This window comes from Diadema antillarum, unplaced genomic scaffold (assembly GCF_040938485.1).
Source record: "Diadema antillarum isolate AM-2024a unplaced genomic scaffold, OU_Dant_1.0 seq00000094_RagTag, whole genome shotgun sequence".
NCBI classification, from domain to species: Eukaryota; Metazoa; Echinodermata; class Echinoidea; order Diadematoida; family Diadematidae; genus Diadema; species Diadema antillarum.
This window is the reverse complement of record NW_027271183.1, coordinates 213,552-238,872: the sequence shown is the minus strand read 5'-3', so window position 1 is coordinate 238,872 and position 25,321 is coordinate 213,552. Positions and strand designations below refer to the sequence as shown.

The following is a 25,321-nucleotide window of genomic DNA, read 5'->3' as shown; positions in this document are numbered from 1 at the left end:
TCGAAACTCGACGAGCTAGCTAGCTGCACGCGTGAAGCCATAGCATAGTCGTGAGCTAAAGTCGCGTGGTTGTACGATCATGTACGATTGCGCTCGCATGCATGCTTCACACATTTTACACAGCTTGCTAACTACTAGTAGCTAGCGTATATCGCATCGGATGCATGGCCGGCTTTTAGCTATCCATCAGCGCAGCCAACATCGTGATAGCCTAGCTTACCGAGTGAGAGACAGATTCGTAAAGAAGCACAGGCTGATTACAAATATCACCGAGACTGTTTGGCGTTGGAGTGATTTCCAAGTATGGTAAGTTTTTGAGCGTAAAAGAACCAGGTCCACAGTTAGTTACACTCACTGAACACTGTTTGAAAATACAAATTTAGGGTCCTACTAACCACTGCCACTAGGGTACTGCACAGTACAAACGCCACCAGCCGCAGCCACTGCGAACCAATGCAGTGGCAGTGCGATCAGACCAAAGCAAAGCAACACAAGGAAGGGTAAAGCAAAGCTGCGGATCACTGTCCTCTCTCTACCAAATTCCGGAGTCATTGGTAGCGGTATAACTGGTAGGTAGTGCACTGAGTGAAAGCTTTTACATAGTATACTTGGGTGACCCGCACCTCGTCATAGTTAATGTTTGCCCATAATTAAATCACATTTGGCCACTGAAATTCTTTGAAATCCAACTCACATACAGGAAAAATGCTGAAAATTCCAATGGAATCACAAGTTCACTGATCGATATTGAAAATTTGCAGCTATCGTCGTCAAAGGCGAACGATGCGAAAAAGTTGCGCGCTAAGGAAGGGGCCCGCAACTCGTCACCCGCTCTCCCATAGACTTAGCACGTAAAAGACGTGTGCGATGACCGTGATGTTCCCATAGACATACACGTAAAAGATGCGTGCGGGTGACATATAACACGTATTCCTATAGCCCTATTAAAATTTCAGATTTTCGCGAAAAACTGTTCGGTTTTCACCACAATTTGCTTGGTTGTGGTAGTCCTGCCAAGTTTCAAGCGTACAGAACACAGTCTCGGGCATACATTTTTGTTCAGTGCGCTCAAAACGATTTTAAGCGGGGTGACGGTATTTGGGCCCCTGACGAGGTGCGGGCACCTGGCTATACAGAGTGACCAAAAAGTAAAATAAAAAAGGTCCCATCATTTTGAAGTTGTCTTGTTTAAAATTACATTACAAAGCCCTGCCCCTGGCGCTGTACTGACGTCGCGACAGGCTGTGCATGGCATCTGGTCTGGTTGGGCTGCCCGGCTAGTATTAGTAGTAAGTAGTATGGAAGTATAAAACGAGCGCGAAAATTCATGCTGCGAATAGACCACATATTTTACAGTATCTCCGATGTCCTAACGATCTTTCGTTCAAGTTTGAAGTAGCCACTAAAATTGTTCGGGAATTTTGATACCACACCACTTGGCTTATTAGTCTGGTATTCAGTAACATTCAGCAATGATCTTGATTTTTTTTAAATTAATAAAAAGAAATTGCTTGATCAGAAAAGGGGTCAACACTGTGTTATGAATTGTTTATTCTGTGTGTGTGTGTGTGTGTGTGTGTGTGTGTGCATATCCTGTTGTGTGTGTCTTTCTGTGTGCACGTACACTGTAAGTTGTAAATTCTCTCAAAATTTGTTTTAATATGGAAATATAATGCCAATGGTTAGCTTCACCCAGCCACTTGATACAAGTAAAATTTTGCAGTCTTCAAAAGATTGTTATTCAGACATGCATGCAAACATGAAAAAGTTTATGAAAAGGGCATCAAAAATGCTGGGGGAATAACTCTACCAATGGTCCAAGATATATCACAAAACCACCCATGATTAGATGTTCTTACTTCACAAACTAGACAACTTCAAAATGATGGGACATTATTTCTGACTCACCCTGTACCTGTATAACTAACTAGCTAGTAGCTGGCCTTTTCACACCAAATCATGCCACCTTGTCTGCTCAGTACATATCTGGATGATACTTTGTAGCTTTGCGACTCTGATGACATCACTCTCTAACTTGATGGGGTGACAGGTTGTGCCTACAATGTACCAGTGCAAACATGGTACCAGGTACTCAATGTCAAAAGAACTTACATCTAGGGGATCTGGATCTATATCGGTCTTAATACCACTTTTTTTTTTTTCTATCTGTCTTTTGCCTATCCACTAGTCTACATAATTTCCCCTGATTTAAATAAGAATCGAATTTGAATGTCACTTGCAGGTAACTGCAGTAGAATTGATTCTCTCAAATGGAAGAGTGGATTTGTTCTTATGGTGTAAATTATGTTTTATGCATTATTGTTCATATCATGCACAGAAGAGGGTTGAAGCCATTCCCTGTCAATCTCATAATTCTTTGCAGGATCCACCCGATGCTTTTGGGCAGTGGGTTGAATTATCAGACAGTGCAAATTGTACTTACAAGTGCAGTCATTGTTCGATTATGAATTGCTGTTACAATGTATTTCAGTGCATGCTGTAGTATCTGGTATCTGGTACAAATAGTGCTGTTTTCAATTTTATCAAGTCCAATTTTATCACATTTTCAGGCATCCGCTAGCTCAAAGTGGATTGAAAGTTCAGTATGCCTGACTTGTTTTCCATACATTTTTTCTCCAGGAAGATATTTTGTTGACAGTAATACCAGTAATTTATCTATATTTTGTGAAAAAAAAAATACTTGCAAAACTTCTAATAGAATGAATTAAAGGGGGAATTTGTAGGAAAAGTTTCTGTGAATATGTGCATGTATAACTAATAGGCCCATTGTGACATGATCGATGAGCGTGATGTTTGTGCATTACCAATTGTGTACAATGCAAGTAATCTACTGTAAAACACGATCGCGCCATGAAAATTTTACGAATTAGAGCCGATGGCCTTTCTCGCAGCATGAAATTTTTCATGAATTGCAACTGGCTTCTAATGCATATTGTATAGGCACAAACTTTCGTGTGCATTTTAATTTCGCCAATGTCGGCGCTTACGAAATTCGCGAAATTAAAATGCACGCGAACATTCCTTGTTTTACAGTAGGGCCTGCATGAGCAGTTTGCATGCCACCCATGGTCCAAACAACTTGGTATTGTTTTCCAATATCATTTAATGTATTTAAGTGTGCAAGGAATGCCATATATACATGTACACTGTACATGCATAAAAATGATCAAAATGTCCTTCATTCACCATTACCTGTCAGATGAAGATATTTTCCAGGGGCTTCTATGTAACATTCACAGTCAATACTATTCATTATCCCTTTCTGTGTTGCTTGTTTGATTGATTTTCTTTCACTGCAGTTGTTCTATTCCTTCTTCAAGTCCCTTGTGGGAAAAGATGTGGTTGTAGAGTTGAAGAATGACCTCAGGTATGTCCATTTCGATTACTTGCGCCCCTTTTGTCATTGCTGCTAATCAGTGCTGTGAGGCAAGAAGACCTCTACATACACTCATGACACATCCAACATTCTTCCTTTTTGGAAATTGATTTTGCACTCGGAAGACTGTTGGTCATGATATTCACTTACTGTTAAAACTCTTTGTCAGATGTGATATCCTATTGTTTTGAAGTAGAGGAGAAAGAGGGGAAGAAAACAGTGCCTTTTCCTAGCATCTTTTAAATTCTCATCAGTCACTTACTTAATAAGTAAGTGACTGATGAGAATTAAACTAGAAAAGTATAATTTTGAAAGCCTGGATTGAATACTGGTAAGGCAAAGCGAGCAATTCTTTAAAAAAAAAAAATAAATAAAAATATACAGAATGTTCAGCCCTTAGAGAGACATCATGTTTTTAATTTTTAGGATAAATTCAGTGATGTTGTAATTGACATTATGAAAAGGAAAACAACCTTCCTAGTTAAAGTCTAAAAAGAACCCTTTCATAAGGATTTTTTTTTTTATTTTTTAAAGATAAACTTGTGACAAAACATACAATCACAATCTTTACTTCATAATTTGTTTTGAGCACTCTGGCTTCAAATTATTTCATAAATGTTTCTCCCCATTTGTCAGGTCAGTGGCTAAATAAAATTATTTTGACCTCTTTATCATCGTCAATCTTTATACCCTCTTTTTTTTCAAGGAAATTTCACCTAATGGAGGTGTATCTTTGTAGCACTGCATTGCAAATGATATGTGTATATCCAGGCAATAGCTAGATAGATAATGTATGTTTGTGTTTTGTGCTTTTTTTTTTTTTTCTTGTCTGCAGTATATGTGGTACGCTGCATTCTGTGGATCAGTTCCTGAACATCAAGCTGACGGACATCTCTGTAGTCGACCAAGACAGGTATCCACACATGGTAAGTTGTCTCTTTGACCTCTGACCCTTGACACGCAGAGGGATAGCGCAGTTGTTTGTCCAGAGAGCACTTCAGTGATAAATCAGTTCCTTTCAAATCACATGCACCTGAACTGACTAAAATTACATGTTTTCAAGTGGAAAAGAAGTGCGAGGAAAGTTAGAATGGAAATGGCAGAAAGATGTAAAAATCAAAAACTGGTTAAAAGTTGATAGGCTACCAGCTCTTTTTAGGAGTTTTATCACTATAAAACCCACATTAGTAGCATTTGATGATCTTTGCAGTTAGTATTTTCAGCAGTTAAACTAAAGTAGCCTTTTAAATATATACTGTTAAAACATTTTGAGCAGATTTTATAGTCTGGATTTAATGGATATTCATCTGAAAAAAAAAAAAACCTGTCGCCAAGCACATTTAAGGTGAATTGAGCATACAAGCCAATTCTCAAACCCTCTGCACAGTGTAGACAACAGTTTTTGTGTTTCAATAGTTTTGGCTGCTGTATTTATTTTTCTGCAAAAGAGGGCATTAAGAAAGTCTTTTTAGGAAAACGAATGTTATACCACTGTAAGGTCTGTAACACATTTGACAGTAATGGAAGTTTGAATATGCCTAGTTCCTGCAAAGTATGGACAAAAACAGTGTGAATCAGTATGGCATGGTATGGTTGGGTGAATATTGAGGGAACTCATGCTTAGATGGTATCATTCCCTTTCTATGATGTGTGCACCTAAAGTGGCAACTGGCTGGAATGTTCCCCAGGAAGTGGAGAATGAGCACTGTTTGTGTTAGTACGGAGTGGAAATAATTTGTAGGCAAATCCCGTGTTCAGGATGCTAATAGGAGTATGCATGTGCCTAGAGCACTCTACATCTGGATTGGATTCGGTGAATTATAAGTCATTATTATTATCATTCTTTATGAATTTATTTACTGAGAGAAAACTTTGTGTACCCTCTGATTCAGCATTGTCAAAATGTACCTTTCCTTTTTTTACTGGCCTGTGTACATAATTTCCTCCGCAATTTGTTTACAGCTGTCAGTCAAGAACTGCTTCATAAGGGGCTCGGTGGTTAGGTATGTTCAGTTGCCGGCGGACGAGTGCGACACACAGCTTTTACAGGATGCCGCTCGGAAGGAGGCCTCTCAGAGCAAACAGTGACCTCCTTGAGACAAGACTATTGACTCAGAGACGCTGATCATGAAAACAGTGATGTCATACCCCGTGTGTATGGATGCTGTGTGATCCATTATGAGAGATGCAAACTGTGCATTAGGAAGCCAGGAGCGAGCCGCGACGTGGGAAGAGAAACACACTGGGGGATCTTTCATGTATTTTTCTCTTTTCCTTTCATCAAGTTTTTACTATTCTCTGTACATATTGGTGGATCACTGACACAAGAATGGGAAATGTTATGTTTGTGCAAAGTAGAAATTGACAACATAGCAAGCATGATTTCAAGTCATCCAGTACTCAGGTATTCTACAACAGAAATCTCACTCCAGAGTTACCTGTATTACACTTTATCTTACTGTGGTATTCTATATACAGTGGTTAGCATGATCACATATGGATAACGAAGAAAAAGAAGAAAAAGGAACAAGGTCTAAATAAGGATCAAGAGACATAACCTTTGCAGAATACACACCTTGGTTGATAATTCATCAGCTACAAATGTTTGGAATACAGTAGCTCCGTTGTGTTCATTTGTTGTTGTTTTTTTTATAAATGAAATGGGGTTTTTATAGCAAAATATAGTCATGAATGAGAATTTGAGTCCACATGAAGTCAAAGGGGGTTTGTGACTGATCCAAATGTCAAGGGAAGAGTAGTCTCATGATAGGAGGCTGTGATGCACTATGGAGTATGAACCTTTCCTCACATGCAAGGATGCCAACCTTGTAAATATCATTGCAGTATTCCAAAGGCTGAAAAGGCTTTTTTTTTGGGGGGGGGGGGGAAACAGTACAGTCAAACTTGCTAAAGTTGACCTCACATAAGTCGAATAATAGCCTAAGTCAAAGGTCTTTTCAAGTCCTCTTCTCTTGATACTATATTGATTTTAATCCCTCATAATTGAATTTTCTCTTAAGTCGAAGCTATTTCTTCAGTTCAAATAGATTTGACTTACGCGAGGTTGACTGTATTGTTACCTTTCCTACATGAACACACTTCAGAAAAAACACTATTTTCCATGAAACCTACAAATTTTTTGCAAAAACCGTACAAAATACTGCAACAACAAAAAAAGTAATTGCCAACTCTGAACATGTCATGCCCATAAGCTGTATAAAAATGTCTATTTCCCAAAGCAAGTCACAAGCTGAAACACCACTGTATTTCAGTAAGACAGCAAGAGAAGAGTGTGACCATTTCCCTTGTTGTGGAAGCCGACATGAAAGCTCTATGCACACTTGAAAGGAAACAGTGAAGCTCCAGTGTGGCTGAGCAACATCAAGCTCCCTCCTGAAAAAAGGAAGCAGCTTCTAAACCCCCCATTACATTGGCCATCATTCTTTCCATTAGACCGCCAGCCCACTGATTATCTATCAGATTCGGAGCCAGTCCAAGGCGAAATTCACTCCCTTGTTGTCAGTACATGTATTTGTGTGGTATTTTTTTCCATTTTTACTTTCCACTCTAATACCAAATCAGATATTTGACCAGGAAGCCGTTTTTGGGCACATTATCTGAAAGTGAACGCATTGAAAGTGCCATCAGGAAACTGCATTTATTTGTATGAAGATGTAAATAAAAAGGCAAAGAAAAAAAAAAGATTCACAATTACCACTCAGTTCTTGGCTGTTATCTGTGTTCATGTTCATGTTCACAACTAATTTATGCTACGACATAGTTGTCTATCATGTTGTTGTTGATTTTAATAGCATTATCATTCAGTGTCACCTTTGTCAAACTCTAGCCCGATTTCAAGGCTGTTAGAATATTAGCGTGTACATACCCCATCCTCATCCCTATCCTACGACAACAACACATACATGGTCTGTCCATTATTATGATGGTTTCATTAGTGTTCGATCAGCAACCAACCCATGACTGCTTAAAATGACTAGCCACCCATCACTCTGTAATAAAGTTAGACCGCTTCTACATGTACACGTACATGTATTACAGTACACCAGACAGCTAGATTGTTTAACACGTGCCAGTGTGTGTGTGTGTGTGTGTTTGTTTGTATGTGCAAGCATACATATGTAAGTACTTTTGTGTGAGAATGTCAAGAGTCACTCACAAAAACAAGCACACCAACAAAGAAAAGGAATTGTTAAAAAAAAAGAAAAAAAAAGAAAAAGAAAGTGGTTCCTGAGCCTATGTTTTTTTCATACACAGTTACGAACGAACAGACAGCAGTGATGAGCATCACAGCAAACTCTGCATGACAAGTTATAGGAAACTTGTAAAATCTGGGTCTCATTTCATAAAACTTGTTATCAGTAACTGCCACATTTCTATGACAAATTTTGCTTTCAGCCAATCAGATGCAAGGATTTCTGTAGCTTGTAACAACTTTCATAACCTGTTATTGATAACAGGTTTATGAAATGGGGCCCTGGTCAGCTGAACATAGTAGCAAGCATACACCAGGGAGGTCTTCCCAACCTCCCTGCATAGACAGAATAGATTTTGTAGTTTCAAGTTGCCTTGCGCAATACCTGTCAGTAATGGCTGAAGTACTGTACATGTAATTCAAAGCAGTTCTGAATTTGTTTACCCCAAGTGTTCCATTAAGTTCATTTCACCAAATTTAACAAGTTGTCTACCTTATCAACTGCAATGTACCAACATTTCACCACATCACAATATTTTTAGATACACAGACAGACAGACACACACACACACACAAACACACACACACACACAGTACCTTTCTAAGGAGATTGCCATCATAAAGTATGTAGAGAGCCGAAAGATATACATTTCTAAGTCCTCTCTTGAACTTCTGTAAAATCTCTCTCTCCCCACGATAAGAGCATTTCGAGACGAAAGCCTGTTCTTACAGCACATCACTTCTCACATCCACCACAACTACTTCAGAAATCTTTCACTTATACAGCAACATGAAACATATTTTGGAGACTAGAATGACAATACCTCGACAAAGACTGTACATACAAAATACATGTACAATGAACTGTATTTGCAAACTGTACATGCAACTTTTAATTGTAGACTTGTGGTTTTATAACACAGTAGTAGTACACTGTACATGTATTTGCAAATAAGCTCACCCCTTTTTCTGCAAGCCTTGTCAAATCGATATAAGTACAGGCAACTCCTGTAATAACAAAGTCCTTGAAACCAGCAGTTTTCTTTCATTACATCGAAATTTTGTTAAAGCTGAACAGCAAAGTTCATATTCTAAAATAAATACATGTATAATCAATGTAGACGATTATCTTGGACTTGATTTTTGTTTTTCTTCTGTGTAATGAGGATTAAGTTATAACCATGTTCATGACAATGGGAGTGCACTGTAATTATGTGAAATTCAGCTTGTCTTGTTTTTCAGCACTTAAAATCTTATTTTCATCACTGAGTGCTGAAAACTTCATGTGCCTATGACTTGAAAATAAATATCTAGAAATCTCGGTATTTCACTTGACGTAATGAACTGCGAATTTACATTACACTGCCGCAAGTCTCAGTGACAAAGAAACCAACAAAAATTCCCCCATCCAAACATTTCCCCGTTTCTCACAAGGTTGCAATGGTAAAGCCCTACTCAGACATGAATAATTATTGTTTTTGCTATTCTGAGTCCGCTGACATTCATTCCACGGTGACCAGGGTACCTGTGGAAAAGCTGCTCATTTTGATGGGATGCATGTAGATTACGACTGTAAAACTGGTGCAAGTTTGCTTCCTCAGTGTCTCTGAAATCCAGGATGAGGCCATTTCTAACCAACCATCAGGCCTTTACTGTAGCAGTTGTTCCACATGAAACCCCAGGGGTATCTGAAAGGCCAGCATCTGAAAACTTCAGAGTCTGACTGCGATGTTATTGTAACAAAGGTGTGGCAGAAAAGGTGATCGACAACGAAACCTAGGGTGTGGTCACTGCATTCTTGTGAGGAATGTTACGGGGCTTCTGAGCATTTGGAAATTTCATCCTGCGTGACTTGACATCCAATAATCTTGAGAGGGAAGGGTGCACAATCCGCTATTATGATTTTGGGGGGAGAGTGTCCACATCCAGACTTGTGATCTCCAGCGTTTCCTCTTCTGTCAATGCTGAACGTACCTTTTCTCCTTTGGCTGCCATTATCTCCTCAATGTTCCTGTATGACAGACAGACAAATCCAGAAGATTAAGACAAACAACTGCAGTGTACTCCCATTATAACAAACACAGTCATAACCAAAATTTGTTACAGTAAAGTTAAAATTTGGTTTCCAAAAGTGTCATTTACATATCTTTATATACTTTCTTTGTTTGACTAGAAATGTCAATACCATTACAAAAGAAAACTGCTATCTCCAAGGAATTCATTGAAATGGGACTCACCTGTACATCATTCCAACACTTCATGACAATACATGAGAAATGAATTCTTAACCAATCACCCCTGCAAAACAACTGTTTTTATTTCAACAACTCTATGCAATGTTGAATAATGATGTGGTTAGCATACAATTGAAGAACTACACATAACCAGTGAACCTCCTTAATGGGGATCTGACATCCTCCCCCCCCCCTTACACACACATGTTAAAACGACAACATGAAGACACATGCAATCGTTTAGATCATTTATTTGGGCGTCTTAGTGAAATAATGAAATATGTCTGTATGTCTTTTTGCACTTTGTGTAGGAGAATACAGTGTACTTGTATTTGCAGAATATTCCAGCTCTCGAATTACAGATATCTCTGTCAGGTCAGCCTCTGACATTACAGCATTTGAGAGTGAGAACTCTACATTGTAGACATATACATGTATTTACCTTCCTGCCCCCTCAGCTCCCTTGAACCAATCAAGGTTGTCCGCAATGAGGTGGTTGCTGTCGCATCCGCTGCACCTCACTATGACCACACCCTTTTCATAGGCCTGCTTTGAGATGGAGCGTGCTGTCCGTGTTCCACACACTTTACAGGTGAAGGCCAGATGGAGCTTTCCTGGAAAGGCATCATCATGTGATTATTAAGCTAGGTGTGCTGTGCAGTGATTCCATTCATTCTTTCTAAACTAAACTGAGGAAACCCTCAGAACTGTAAAAAGTCCACATTTTCTGGGGATTTTTATGTTATGTAATTATTAAGCATGCATTATCTAATGGATGAAATCTCTTGCATTCCATCACTCGAGCAAACACAAAAGGTTTAAAACAAAATGTGAGCGAAGATAGTTGTTTTCATCTTGCACATAGGAAAGCCTCAAATGACAGGGAGACAGATAAACTTTAGCCTATTGAATTGAAGATATCAGATGTGCCCTTGATATGAAAAAGATTATCTTCCATCACATCATGAAATCGTCAGTTGGTTTCCATCACGAAAACTGTGAAAGGCAATGTCCACTGAAATGCATTAATGGATGGTTAAGACCTACTGCAAAAGGTACTCAGTATAAAATGTATTAGTTTCCACTTCAAGCAAGAACTTGAATCAGTAAATATCAATTTCATTCATCCAGCCAATGCATTTAAACTGATGCCCCATAAAGTGACTTTTCAATGCTTATTCCTATTATACAGACAGGAAAAGCAAACCAGAAATGTGCTTGGTCTGGATTAAGTAGGATACCTTGGATCTTTCCTAATGCTTGCTTCCCATCCTCACTGCTGCCTTCTCCACTTGAACAAACCCTTGATGGCGCCCTAACATTGACATGTGGTCTGTGTCTTCCTAGCACCCAAGAGTCATTCTGATGATTACACAGTCCTCCATTCCGTCCTCTCACACAAAGACATGGTGACGATGTAGCTGTCCTGGCTTTGATTTTCGATGATGAAAAAGTTATAAAGCCAACAGAACAACTTGTGGCCCGCACAGGTGGAGTTCTTCCGTGGATGTTCCAAAGTGTTCTTGTAAAGAAACAAGCTCCAAGTCTGGTCACTGCACTTACAGATTGTGACATTGTGAAGTATTTTTCTTTCCTCCTTTTGAGTGTTACTCCTTCTTTGTACTCATCTGGAATTTTTAGAAGTTTAACTCCTCATGATCATGTCCTTCAAAAAGAAGAAGAAATGATACATCATCGTTATCACAAAACTACATATGGCATGACATCAATATTCAGTAGACCGATGGTATCTGTCTCTTCACAATGGGCTTCTGAACTGACATTTATGGTCAGCCCATCATGTCCCAACATCAGATAAGAAGCCCATCCGGAAGAGACAGATACCATCGGTCTACAAACATTGTTCAATTGAGCTTTCACAAAGCAATATCCAGACAAATAGAACAAGTTTGAATACTACGAGAATATCCTATGTGACCCGCTACAACAAAAGGATCCTAAAGTTGCTGACGGGTGAGCAGAGAAAATCAGTTTGAAGTCAGATCATCAAAATCCGTCAAAACGTTTGGATTTCTGTTTTTGACATAATTTTATAGTCTAATGTATCTTTTATCATCTACCGAAATTTTGAAGCTAAATGATCAAAGGAAAGGCAAGAAAATAGCGTTTTTCTGGGCCATGATTTTCCGACTTTCAATGGAACAGATAGGTGTCCGTAGATTTGGATTTAGCGCCGCAGCTAGACTTCACCCCTAGCAACAAGGGAGTGATCTCATTGGTCAGTGCGTGGCATCCTGGTTACTGATTGGTCGTGCGTAGACCGTTGGGGCTAAGCTTGAATGAGCATCACGGAGGTTGCTAGAAGCGTACCTTCTATTTTCAACGGTGAAAACTGTCTTGCTTCCCCTTGATCCTGATAGCATCGAAAGGAAAACTTTGAAGGCCGTTTTCTCGAAATGCTGATTTCCTAGACCACTCGACATGCGCTAATAAAATCATTGATATCTCCGCAACCGAGTACTTTTATGAGTCATGTCAGATATGACATTAAAGGACAAGTCCACCTTCATATACATGTGGGTTGAGTGAAGGCAGCAATGTTAGTAGAACACAGCAGTGAAAGTTTGGGAAAATCCGACAATCCGTTCAAAAGTTATGAATTTCTAAAATATCTGTGCAATCACTGCTGGAGGAGAAGACCGCTACAGTGTATGATGTCACATGCGTACAACGATATAAAAGGAAGATAAAAAGAGAATTTCACAAAACTTGACTTTTTGAATAAAGTGCACATTTCCTCGACTTGTTACTGACTTATGTTAGGGGTAATATTATTCCCCCTGACTTCTTAAAGAGAGAAGTCGAGTGTTCTTTTATTATGTGAGAAAAGTGAGAATATCTTGAATTTTCTTTATACTTTCTTTATAACATTGTACACATATGACATCACAAGCTACAGCAGTCTTCTCATCCAGCCGTGACTGAGCAGAAACTTCAAAAATTCATAACTTTTGAACGGATTGTCCAATTTTCCCCAAACTTTCTCTGATGTGTTCTACTAACATTGCTGCATTCACTCAACCCACATGTCTATGAAGGTGAATTGTCCTTTAAAGTGGAAGAGTAAGGGAATAATGGCATGTCATTTTCAGAAAATTGTCCTCCCCCGACTTTTGGATCCTTTCATTGCAGCGGGTCACCTATCTCCATCACGCTGATTCATGGTTCCCCTTTCTCCCGAACACCAGTCTTCTTCTTTAGTCAACCATCTTAATTCTTTCTTCTTTTTTATATTAAAACAGATCTATGGACTATAGTAATGTATTGTAAATTTGTACTAAGTGAAAAGGAATTCATGATCAGAATGACTAAAAAGTATTTATGAAATTTTATAGGCTTGGCAACTTCCTATTCAAAACAAACTGAATGAAGTCACCAAAGTGAATGTTTAACGTTAGTGAATTGTGACAAGATTTGCTAATGAAGGACAGTTATTTTGTCATTGCTTACTTTGCTGTATATCTTGTTTGCCTATTCCCCTTTTGTTGTCTGTCTAGACCTTGTATTAATTTGCATTAGTTTGCTTTTCAGTACTGCCTCGCAGTCTGACATTAATTCAGTTAAGTCAATGATATTCAGTTGTCACCTCCATGATCATCGCTTCACATACCTTTCCTCTTCTTTAGTTTTGTCGCCTTCATTCTTTCTCTATTCAGGTATGTTCATGCATTCCATCCTACACCTGATTCTTGAGTTAAGCCCAGACAGCTCCCATTCTTACATAATCACCCCTGCTTCCATCATCTCATGCTCTCCTTTACTTTAATTGGTTGATTTATTGAATTGGACTCTTCTACTTTATTGAAGTCCTCTGTTCCATTTAGTTCCATTGGTTGCTATAGATAATTTGAATATATGTAAATATTGGTTATGTAAATTATGTTCATGAAGAAGTTTACTAAGGGCGAGTTGCCCTCAGAATAAAGCAGAGCACTACCCAGACTTCATTGACTCCAGTTCATCTTTTTTTGCTTTTCCGAGTTATCAACATTAAGTTATAGTTATCTCCCGTCTTACAAATACTCGTTCTGTTAAGTTTACAGGATCAGGATCGAGAACATTTCTTAATAATTTCACATTTATTTTGACACGCTACACTATTCCTTTAATCCTTGTTATCTTTTTAATCTAACACTAACAAAATCTACATCATGCGCATTCCAGGCGCAGGCCCACAAGTAGAATTAGGTAGTGGTAGTGCATCTCATCTCATCTGTACTGTTGTCCCACATACTTACATCTGTGTCGGCAGTGCCTTTAAAGAAAAAAAATACGTGGTTTTCAGGGGATTTTGCAGCTTCTTTCCGTTTAGCAGTCCTCAAATTCAATCTGAAATCAGCTTCAGTATCCTCTGCAATAGTGTTGCCAGTAAGTTTACCGCAAATCATCTACAGGGAAGTCGCGGAGAGGTGATGGTTTGTTTCCCGTGGTTTAACCGAACTCTTGGATGCGGGACGCGGACGGACGACGCACGTGAGTGTATATACGCACGATCATAACATTTTATTACGCAATCCAGTTTAGCATTGACGTGACTCGGTACTCGATCAGCGTGGAGGCGCAGCGTGCGAGCGCTGAGCGCACGCATGTTACCGTATATGTGTGTTTGTTGGTGTTCTATCAACTTCTAGTTTCTCATCAGACATCACATCGGCGCGGCATCACCTTCACACCCACCGAATTTCTGATCATACATAAGGAAGAACTCTTTCTTGGTTTAATACTAAAATCACACTTTGCAACATGAATGCATCGTCCGTCCTGAGTTCTTCGAGAAGTGCAGTTTTACAGCTCAAAAACAAACGATGTTTTGCTGTTCATAAAGCTGTTTGGTTTTTCGGTGTTAGGAGATGTCACGAGCGTCGTGGGAACGGTAAGTAATTTTAGGCGAAAAGCAAAAGGCAACACGAGTTGACGAGTTGGGTTAAGTTTGTCTGTAGTACATTGAATTAAGATGTGTTTAGTCTTATTCTATTCTGCTGAAGATAAATCAGTAAATAAAGGGCTGATGCCAACTGAACTTCCAAGCAGTAATGACTGTAATTTCTACGTAATTACAAGTTTACAACTAGGTGCGGGAAACCTGGTCATATTGGGGGGGGGGGGGGGGGGGGGGAGACCTCCTCCTGTTGAGCGTGGTCAAGGTGCTCATGAGGCCCGTGGAGCGAAATGCCCATGATGAGGCCCCCCTGTCCACTTCTCATCCACCTCACATCTGACATATATACATCGTCACAGTTTGCACAGTGATTTTTAGTGACACACATGTCCACTCTCCATGCTGAAAAGAAGAAAAAAAACACATTTGTCTTCGCTTTTGACAAAAATCAAGTTTTCCGTGATGTGCAGCAACCCACTGAAACAGAGCGATAGATGTTGACCTGCCAGCTTTATGCCTTTAGTTTAGGTTGACAATGTTCACTGACTTTTGTTGGATTTGCAGATGGCTATCCAGATGAGACAATGGCAAAGCCTAACATGGATGGTCTCCTGTATGAACATCACACTCCCACTACAGCCCTGCAGAAGATCCTTCTCACAGCTGGATCTGGTTTTATGTCGCTCTACAATCCTTACAGGCATGGTAAGCAGGGCCGGCAGAACTAATTTTTTTTTTTTTTTTTTTTTTGGGGGGGGGGCTTGGGGCCCCCCCTTTTTTTTAAGATAAATACATATAGGGTCTATTTTGTAACAGAGACCTTAGTGCGGGTAAGAACTTTTTTGTTTTTGTTTTTGTTTTTGCTTGTAAGCCAAAGAAACCGGAAGTAAGTGGCAGCAGAAAGTTGCGCTGGGGGCCTTTTTTTTTCTTTCTTTCTTTTTTTGCTTGTTAGCTGATGAAACCCGGAAGTGGTACCAGAAATATAAACTTGGCCCCCCACTTTTAAGAACACATTGAGGAGATCTTCTCCTCAATACATCTTCTTTTTTTGGTAGTAATTCTGTCATACATGTATGTACATGTAGTTTGAAGATTAGTGTCTATTCTCTAAACAAACACAGAAGTTTTCCTTGGCTGTTTGCTTTTTGCTTTAAATACATTAGTTGTATTGAATATTTGATGTGTGTGATGTGTGTGATTATTTCATATTGTTTTGAAATGTAATATTTTATACTGTTTATATATATTTCATGCTGATCAGGCTACTCTGGATAAAGAATTGCAATAAATGAATAAATGAATAAATTGAATATTTTTTTTCACCTTCAGTTTCATTGACTTTTATCTGTATTATACAACACCTGAAAAGATTCTAGTGATGCGATTGGTCAATTGCTCATCATGTGACATGCTGTCGCTGTTGAGCCGGGAAATTGTGTTTGAGCGAAAATGGGTCCCACACACCTGACGTCACCAATCTACATTGACTCTGACATTGTTAGATTCATGATCAATTCATAGTATTCATACCATTTTACACCTCTGATGTCACAATAAACATAACTTTGCTGCGCGCACTCAATCACATACAAGCGCATTCAGTCACTCATTTTACTGTCATCAACAAGTCCAACTAATCACTTTTGTGTGTGACTGACTACACTGTGCCACCCATTCACCTATTACAAAAAAAAAATGGTTGCAATTTCTGTACTAAATTCAAAAATCTGTGTGGACTTCATCCGTTGACCTCCAAGGTGTCGTATAAAACTCAAGATTGAGCACTCAATGAAAGATGAAGTGCAGTATTCAATTCGGCTTTGCCTCTGAATAGAGCACCTACATCTTTCACCTCGTGTGAAATCTTGTGCCATTCACTATTTGTAGCAGGGCTTGACATAAGTGTTTTTTCTCTTGTGGCCTCATTTGGGCCACTACAAACTTCAGATATGGCCAGAAATAAAAGCAAGCATAACAATCCAGTTTGAATCCTTAGTTACCCAATTGGACCACTGAAAGATAGCCGTTTAGTGGCCCTGAACGACTACTAATGTTGAGTCCTGCATAACATATTGTATTACTTTGTCTTTATGTTATGATATCCTGCTTTTTACTGATGTTCTTTTGAATGCTTTTGTGAAATGAATTTAGATTGAATACAATTTTACAAGCCAACCCAGAGCAGGGAGGGTTGTATTGAAACAAGGTTGCTGCCTACTAGTAGTAATGTGAACTATATTTTTTTTCTGCTCAGATATGGTAGCAGTGTTCGGAGAAACAACTGGATTCATAGCACTTCCAAGACTGTATAGACTAATGAAAGAGGACCCAGTGGGCAGAGAAATACTCAAGTGAGTCAGGGGCGTCACCAGCTTTTTTTCAAGGGGGTGCGTTTTGACCCGAATGTAACGAAATTTTTTTTTTTTTTGGACCGACATTTGGAATATAGGAAGCTCTCAATCCCTAGACTTTTACTGTTGTTGAGGGAAACCAAGCGGGGAAAGGGCACCGGCGTAGCTAGGATTTCATCTTTTACAGTAAAAAAAAAACTACCACTTGGAGCTATATTTTTTCGCTTTGGAAATAAGGGGGGGGGCGCACCGGGCGCAACTGCCGGCAATTACTGGCAGCAACATCAGGAGAAAGGCATAACAATTAAATGCGAGCGAGCGGAGCGTGCGAGCTTGAATATTTTGACATTTTACAGTAAAAAAAACAAACAAAAACCTGACGTTTGTTGCTATATTATTTCGCTTTGGAAATAAAGGGAGGGGGCGCACCGGGCGGAACTGCTGGCAATTACTGGCAGTAACATCAGGTGAATTGCATAACGATTAGATGCGAGCGAGCTTGAAAATTTTACATTTTACAGTCCAAAAGCTGCCGTTCTTAGCCATATTTTTTCGCTTTGGAAATCAAGCGAGGGGGGCGCACCGGGCGGAACTGCTGGCAATTACTGGCAGCAACATCAGGTGAATTGCATAACGATTAAATGCGAGCGAGCGAAGAGAGCGAGCTTGAAAATTTTGACAATTTACAGTAGAAAAACTGCCGTTTGTAGCTATATTTTTTCGCTTTGGAAATTAAGGGGGGGGGGCACCGGGCGCAACTGCAGACAATTACTGGCAGTAACATCAGGGGAATTGCATAAAGATTAAATGCGAGCGAGCGAAGAGAGCGAGCTTGAAAATTTTACATTTTACAGTCCAAAAACTGCCGTTCTTAGCCATATTTTTTCGCTTTGGAAATTAAGCGAGGGGGGCGCACCGGGCGGAACTGCTGGCAATTACTGGCAGCAACATCAGGTGAATTGCATAACGATTAAATGCGAGCGAGCGAAGAGAGCGAGCTTGAAAATTTTACATTTTACAGTCCAAAAACTGCCGTTCTTAGCCATATTTTTTCGCTTTGGAAATTAAGGGGGGGGCACCGGGCGCAACTGCAGACAATTACTGGCAGTAACATCAGGGAAATTGCATAAAGATTAAATGCGAGCGAGCGAAGAGAGCGAGCTTGAAAATTTTACATTTTACAGTCCAAAAACTGCCGTTCTTAGCCATATTTTTTCGCTTTGGAAATTAAGGGAGGGGGCGCACCGGGCGGAACTGCTGGCAATTACTGGCAGCAACATCAGGTGAATTGCATAACGATTAAATGCGAGCGAGCTTGAAAATTTTACATTTTACAGTCCAAAAACTGCCGTTCTCAGCCATATTTTTTCGCTTTGGAAATTAAGGGGGGGGGGTGGAGCGCATGCCACCGGGCGCAACTGCTGGCAATTACTGGCAGCAACATCAGATGAATTGCATAACGATTAAATGCGAGCGAGCGAAGAGAGCGAGCTTGAAAATTTTGACATTTTACAGTAGAAAAACTGTCGTTTGTAGCTATATTTTTTCGCTGTGGAAATTAAATGGGGGGGGGGGGGTGCACCGGGCGCAACTGCAGACAATTATTGGAAGTAACATCAGGGGAATTGCATAAAGATTAAATGCGAGCGAGCTTGAAAATTTTGACATTTTACAGTCCCCAAATTGCCGTTTGATGCTATATCTTTTTTTGCTTTCGAAATTGAGGGGGCGCACCGGGCGCAACTGCTGGCAATTACTGGCAGCAATACAATCAGGAGAATTTAAATGCGAGCGAGCGGAGCGAGCGAGCTTGAGAATTGTGACATTTTACTGTCTCAAAACTGCCGTTTGTAGCTATATTTTTTGCAGTAAGGGATGGGGCGCACCGGATGGAACTGCCGGCAATTACTGGCAGCAACTTCAGGAGAATGGCATTACGACTAAATGCCAGCGAGCGAGATTGAAAATTTCTACATTTTACAGTACAAAAACTGCCGTTTGTATAGCTATACTTTTTCGCTTTGGAAATTAAGAGGGGGCGGGGGGGGGGGGACGCCCGGTGCGCCCCTCCCCCTGGATCCGCAACTGGTAGTCAGGGGTGTCGGTTTATGTTCATGACTGGGGGAGGTATTTCCAGCGAGGTGGCGTCGAAGTGACCAAGTATGGGAAGGATGTCAAAATCTATGTATATCGTCAACACTGTATAGAATACACTTGTACTAGTAGATATGTATAAAATCAGTGTTGCCAGAACCAGGGGTGCGAATTGCTTTTGCCCAAGATTTTTTTTTTTTTTTTGTCCCCGATGTAAAATTTCAAAAAAAAAAACAAAACAATAGATAAAAAATAATAATCATTTAGTGTCCGGCGTTGAGATCGCTCGCAGACTGAAGTTGTTTTTTTTTTTTGTTTTTTTTTTTCAGGCTGAAGGGGGGTGCGTTCGCACCCAACGCACCCCCCCTGGTGACGCCCATGTGAGTGAGTGCCGTGATTGAAGCATTGATCAAACAGTGGTCCCAAAAAATGAAAGCTGAAGTTTAAAACAGGTCAAGCTTGTATATTTGATGTTCAAATTTTATCTCTTCATTTTTATTTTTCATATCAAGTTCGATTCATGATTGAAGTGAAATTAAACTAATCAGCATGATGCTCTTCAGATTTTTCCCATCTCAATGTGTATGAAAATCTTCTAGCAAATCTAACATAAACTTGAAATCACCTGATTTTATTACTAATACTTATTTTTTATTTCTTTTGTAGTGCAACTAACTTATCGTTTAGAACAAGTGAATATTTTGTGTCATGTAGTATAATTAATCAATTTCTAATGTTAAAAAACCATCTTCAGATGTGAATGTGACAGAACTTCTCAGTTTAGAGTGGGGTTTTAACTTTGTCATGGTAGCAATAGAATGCACTTACTAAGGCTTAAAGGTATTGTTTTACCTTTGGGAGCAGTGATTTAAAGAAATATTCGAGTTATCACATTTGATGCATATGAGTACTCTGTAGGTCACTTGTATCACAAAAAGTTCATCATGCCATATTGAAATTTTGCAATAAAGCCTAAATATACAGAGATATCACTATTTTTATCAATAAACCATAACTGTAGACGTTTTATTATTGAAACAATTCTATTATTAACTATGGTTCATTGATTATACTGATTGACATTTTTACATTGGTTGTTACTATCCCTAACTCACATTTTAGATGTATTTTGAAGCACTTAAGCTGGGTTTTTGTTTCATCTGCAAATGGTAAATAATGCCTTTAAAATGTGCACCGTGCCATCTTTAATACCATTCACCCTCACTATTTCTCTCTCTCTCTCTCTGTTTCTTGCTCTCACAGGGAGAGACCTCGCATCAGTCACAAGACTGTTGATATGCAATACCTGGCTGGTCTACCAGATGACACATTTGGAAAGATGTATCATGATTTCATGGTGTCCAATGTGAGTTTCATTATTTCTTTGTTTCTTTGTTTCAGTCATTTAAATAGGAAATCCCAACTGAAATTTTTGAACAAAAAAATTGTGGCTTTCATCACACAGTCTCAATGTAGTAGTTTGCATTTGATAAACTTAATTCAAATTGATGGTTTCATTTTTGTGTGTATGTAAGTTAAAAAGAGAGACTCATTCGCAAGAAGTTAAATGTATCGTACTGTTGAAAAAAAAAAGGAGTATATGTAATACACTACATGATGACAAATATCCCTTAAAACATCTTTTATGACGTTTGAGTACAGGTGCACTTTTAATAGCACATGGCCCTGATACTTTGAAGCGGGAATAGATATTTTAAGTTTATGAAAATCAGATCTTTAGCAAGTCAGAACATGTATGTTACGTTGTATCAATTCTCCATAGAACATCTCAGCTGATACAAGAGCACCTGTGCGCTTCGTCGACGATCCAGACCTAGCGTATGTTCTCCAGCGTTACCGGGAGGTCCACGACTTCTACCACACCCTCCTAGACATGCCCATCAACATTATGGGGGAGGTGGTTGTGAAGTGGTTTGAAGCGGTCCAAACCAGATTGCCCATGTGTGCCTTGGGAGCCATTTTGGGCCCCATCAATCTGTCGGGAAGGTAAGCCTTACTGCAGTTCGATATAAATTGTGTTTAATGTGTGTTTTTTTAATATGTTGTTGTTGAACCGGTAAGCCGTTCCAGAATGTGAATCATTATGGACTGAGTAAGGGAGCTATCGGAACTCTTCTAATGCACAGTCTTAGTTATTACCTCAGCCCAGGAGGTTATGTTAATTTTTGCTGGTGTTGGTTTGTTTGATTGTCTGTCTGTCTGTTTGCAAAATAACTAAAGATTTGTAAATATATTTGGATGTAATTTACAGGAAAACTTGATGACACAAGGAACAGATGATTGAATGTAGTAGTGATTCAAATCACTGTCTGGATGCTGAAATTGTTTTTAATTGTTTGAAGGATTATGTATCAATTGTAAAAAGGGCCAAAAAACAAAGAAATTCAAGTTGAATGTATTTTAGATGCACATACAGTACATGTACAATCACTGAGTGAGGCACACACATCAAGTGGTGGAGACACTACAAAGGATTTTTTATCATGGAGAAATAGAGCCATTTTCAGCATATACATTGTATGTGTGTATGAATGGAAATTAACTGCTTTGTGGAGGTTTGCGCTCTCAGAGTGCTTTTCCTAGTTAGAATATTAATCTGCTAGAATGTCTCTGTGATTACCCTTGCAGCGAGAGGCGGGAGCTGCTCACACACTACGTGCCGGCTGTCTTACAGATGGCGCCGAGGTCGAAGCTGCTCCTGAATGTCTACTTTGAGCGGCACTGGGAGACTCCCATTGGGCAGCTGAGGGAACACATGAGGGTTTACCCACTGAGGAAAGCATGACCGTTGACCCCGCATCACTGGAGTGAGTGACTACTCTTAAATCTCGAGAGGAACGCTGTCGTGAAAGAGCATGATAACTCATAACGGCATTCAGGAATACCTGCATGGAGAGTGAGTACTGTCGGGGCCAATGAGGTGGAATCCGTTGCAACTGAGGAAACCGAGCACTGATTTCTAGAAAGTTTTACTTCCTTGAAGACTGCATTTATATCCTCTATTGATGTCATCTCCTACAACCATGTAGGCAATAAGCCAGTTCGGGGTTGGCTCATGGGCACATCGGTACAAATGACCTTTCTTCTTTCTCAGTTGATTAGGCACTCCACGCGTTTTCAAGCGAGAGAAGGTATTTCAGTTGAAACAAAGGATGAACTTGCGTAGACCAGGTGACCGGAATGATCCATCAATTAGCACTTTGGAAAGCATCCATTTCATTATTTTGCATTGAATGTATTAATAATCTTTTTCTATTGATATTGTCAAATATCACTTTTGCTGTCAGGTGGATGTGCTGGCAAGCACCACTCATAATGATCACTTGAATAATCAGTACATCACAGATGCTTATCTCAGTGAATAAAAAGCCAACATGCTCTGCCGGTACAGATGACCTTTTTCTGCTCATGCTCAAAGTGGAACCCCGAACTGGCTTATAGATAATGCTATGTCAGAGGTTTGGTATTATGCAGTTTATGTACAAACAAATTTGTGTTGTACAGTAATCTCTGCATAATGAGGTACTGCTCTTTTGGGTACTCCAGGTAATTGATGCATAGGCTTAACAAATGATTCCAGTGCATGTTATACTTGATGGCAGTGCAGAGTTACTGTATAACAAGCACAGGCAGAGTGTCGTGCAGTAATCCCATCTAAGTGTTTCCCTTTTTATCATGACAAAACCTTTTGTGACCTTTAAAATGACCCTCCTTGAACTTAGTGATGCTAGTGTGGTGAACTCTTTCCTTTTCTGAAAATGTAGCAAACGCCACATGTATGACTCTTGGATTGTTCTGATTTTTCTGATCATTTCTTTGTTGTACTGATGGAGGATTTCTGCGGCATCTTGCGATGTGAATCACGTCCAGAGGAAGACCGATGAAATCCCAAAGTATTTTGTTGACAGTATCATAGCAGTTTTCACATGGAGACTCTTGAACACTTAAACAAGAAGTTGCACCTCCGACCTCGATTTTCCAGGTCATCAACCTGTCCCAGAATCTTCTTTCTCTCAGCTTTCATCTGCTTCACTTACCTTTTGAGATAAGCTTTCGGAATTAAGCGTGAAAATTCAACATGTAAAAATGTTATTTTCTTTATATTGTTCTACACATGTGACATCACAACCTGTAGTAGTCTTCTCATCCAGCAGTGACTTAGCAGAAACTTCAAAAATTCATAACTTTTGAACGGATTGTTCGATTTTCCTCAAACTTTCACTGATGTATTATCTTGCTGCATTCACTCAACCTGCATGTCTATCAGAAGATGGTCCTGTCCTTTATGTTGCATTGATTGTATTTAGGGTACAATATGTAGTGTTCTTTCCCGAGCAGGACCTAACTGTTAAAACGTCAAAAGGGCACACCTTTGGAACACAGATATTTCCTGGGGGGAAAAAAATCACTTCCACTTTCTTCTTGAAAAGGATCATATCTTGGTCTCCTCGTGTCATCATTAGCAAAATCTATCTCACCCACAACCCCCTTCATTCTTGATGAGGTCTAGGTCAATCTATTTTGAAGTATGTCTACATGGTATAAAAACAGGAGACAACTGAAGTTACAGCACACGCAAAAAAATGATACTCACTAACATTTTCACAATCGGTGCCCCTGGCACTGTTAGTGTGTTGTTAAAACATCACCACTACTGTTATTTCTGGGCGGCCTCGAAATGTTAGGCTAACAGCCCTTATAGTGATTTCGAATAACAGCACGCTTCTGTGAGGTCAAATCATTGCTATCAGTACTGTTAGTGCGCTGTCTGTGCTAACAACGTTTATGAGTTGCATTCAAACAAGTGTAGGCATTGAAGTGAGAGAGGATGAGTTTTAGGATGTTCAAATTATGTTTAAATAAGCTGAAAATAACAAAATCTTTGCTATTGCCAATTTTGATCAAAATACATTAATTGTATATCGCACAATATTTAAGGTAATTTTCATGAATGTGGGATAGACCTAGTCTAGTATTTTGATAATACTAAAGCATGTGACATTTGTTACAGACTTGTTCTGTTTAATTTCTGACATGATGATTTATAATTTGTGATTCATTTGTAATAAGAACATGCTGAGAATAGCTGATATGTATATACCTTTGAGTTGTCATTAAGACAAAGACTCCTCTCCCTCCTAATCACAGAGGTGAAAAATCACTCTTTGATGGATGTCTAATTCATGGAGTTTTTCCTGGAGTTTGGTTCCAGAGTTGTTGCTGTAGGCAGGTATTATTGTGGAAGATGATTCCAGATTGGTAGTATCCAAAATAATTCCCGCACTGAAAGTCACCATTTGATGGATGTCTACTTGATGAAGTTTTTCTTCTAGTTTTGTTTGTGCGTTGGTGCAATAGGCCGGTAGAATTGTAGAAGATGATTTCGGTCATCCAAAGTCATACCTGCACTGTATTGTTGTCTTTCTTTTGTGGTTCTCTGTTAAAACCTGTTTATTGTGTTTCTCTGTTATCACTTGTATTGTTTTGCAAATGCCAAATAAATAATAATAATAATAATAATAATAATAATAATAATAACCTCTCAAGAACGTAAACTTTGTAATAGCAGTTGCAATTTTGCACATAATAAGGTAATCTCTAATGTAACATGAGCTTTTGTATCTTGATAAATGCCAAATTGATTCCGCCGCACAACATTAGTAATATACGTATACTAGTAGTATGCATTATTACGAGTCCGTTTTTAGAATGCGCGATATTCAAATGAGATTATCTTTTTGGGGGACTTTTCTTTTTAAGGAAGTATAAGACAATGTATTAAGAAAAAATGAGTAATAATGATAATGATAATATTAATGATATCTTATATAGCGCATAATACAAGCTTAAGTTTCTATGTGTTTCACATTCATAACATTATGCATAAACAGAAAAAAGTATAAAAAAAAAACATATCAAATAAACAAAACTCTCTGTCTTTATCACAGAGATGAAAATGTAGCTTTGATAGATGTCTAATTTATGGAATTTTTCCTGGAGTTTGGTTCTGGAGTTGTTGCTGTAGGCAGGTATTATTGTGGAAGATGATTCTGGATTGATAGTATCCAAAATAATGCCCGCACTGAAAGTCGCCATTTGCTGGATGTCTAC

The 25,321-nt window shown here is 39.1% G+C and overlaps 3 protein-coding genes across 3 annotated transcripts; 2 read left to right on the top strand and 1 right to left on the bottom strand.

The window, feature by feature from the left end:
- Nucleotides 1-196: 196 nt before the first annotated feature.
- Nucleotides 197-5,741, top strand: LOC139726611 (U6 snRNA-associated Sm-like protein LSm2). The gene is made up of 4 exons (XM_071637600.1): nucleotides 197-306; nucleotides 3,321-3,388; nucleotides 4,233-4,323; nucleotides 5,360-5,741. The coding sequence occupies exons 1-4, from the start codon at nucleotides 304-306 to the stop codon at nucleotides 5,483-5,485; spliced, it is 288 nt and encodes a 95-aa protein (XP_071493701.1). The 5' UTR covers nucleotides 197-303; the 3' UTR covers nucleotides 5,486-5,741.
- A 3,765-nt stretch (nucleotides 5,742-9,506) lies between these two features.
- On the bottom strand, nucleotides 9,507-11,419 carry LOC139726635 (uncharacterized). Its single transcript, XM_071637625.1, has 3 exons — nucleotides 11,086-11,419; nucleotides 10,287-10,458; nucleotides 9,507-9,621 (listed from the first exon to the last, which is right to left on the bottom strand). Exons 1-3 carry the CDS (start codon nucleotides 11,417-11,419, stop codon nucleotides 9,507-9,509), a joined length of 621 nt encoding a protein of 206 aa, XP_071493726.1.
- Nucleotides 11,420-14,591: 3,172 nt separating this feature from the next.
- On the top strand, nucleotides 14,592-22,632 carry LOC139726610 (ubiquinone biosynthesis protein COQ4 homolog, mitochondrial-like). The gene is made up of 6 exons (XM_071637599.1): nucleotides 14,592-14,738; nucleotides 15,309-15,449; nucleotides 16,999-17,095; nucleotides 20,453-20,555; nucleotides 20,973-21,196; nucleotides 21,839-22,632. The coding sequence occupies exons 1-6, from the start codon at nucleotides 14,609-14,611 to the stop codon at nucleotides 21,993-21,995; spliced, it is 852 nt and encodes a 283-aa protein (XP_071493700.1). The 5' UTR covers nucleotides 14,592-14,608; the 3' UTR covers nucleotides 21,996-22,632.
- Nucleotides 22,633-25,321: the final 2,689 nt, after the last annotated feature.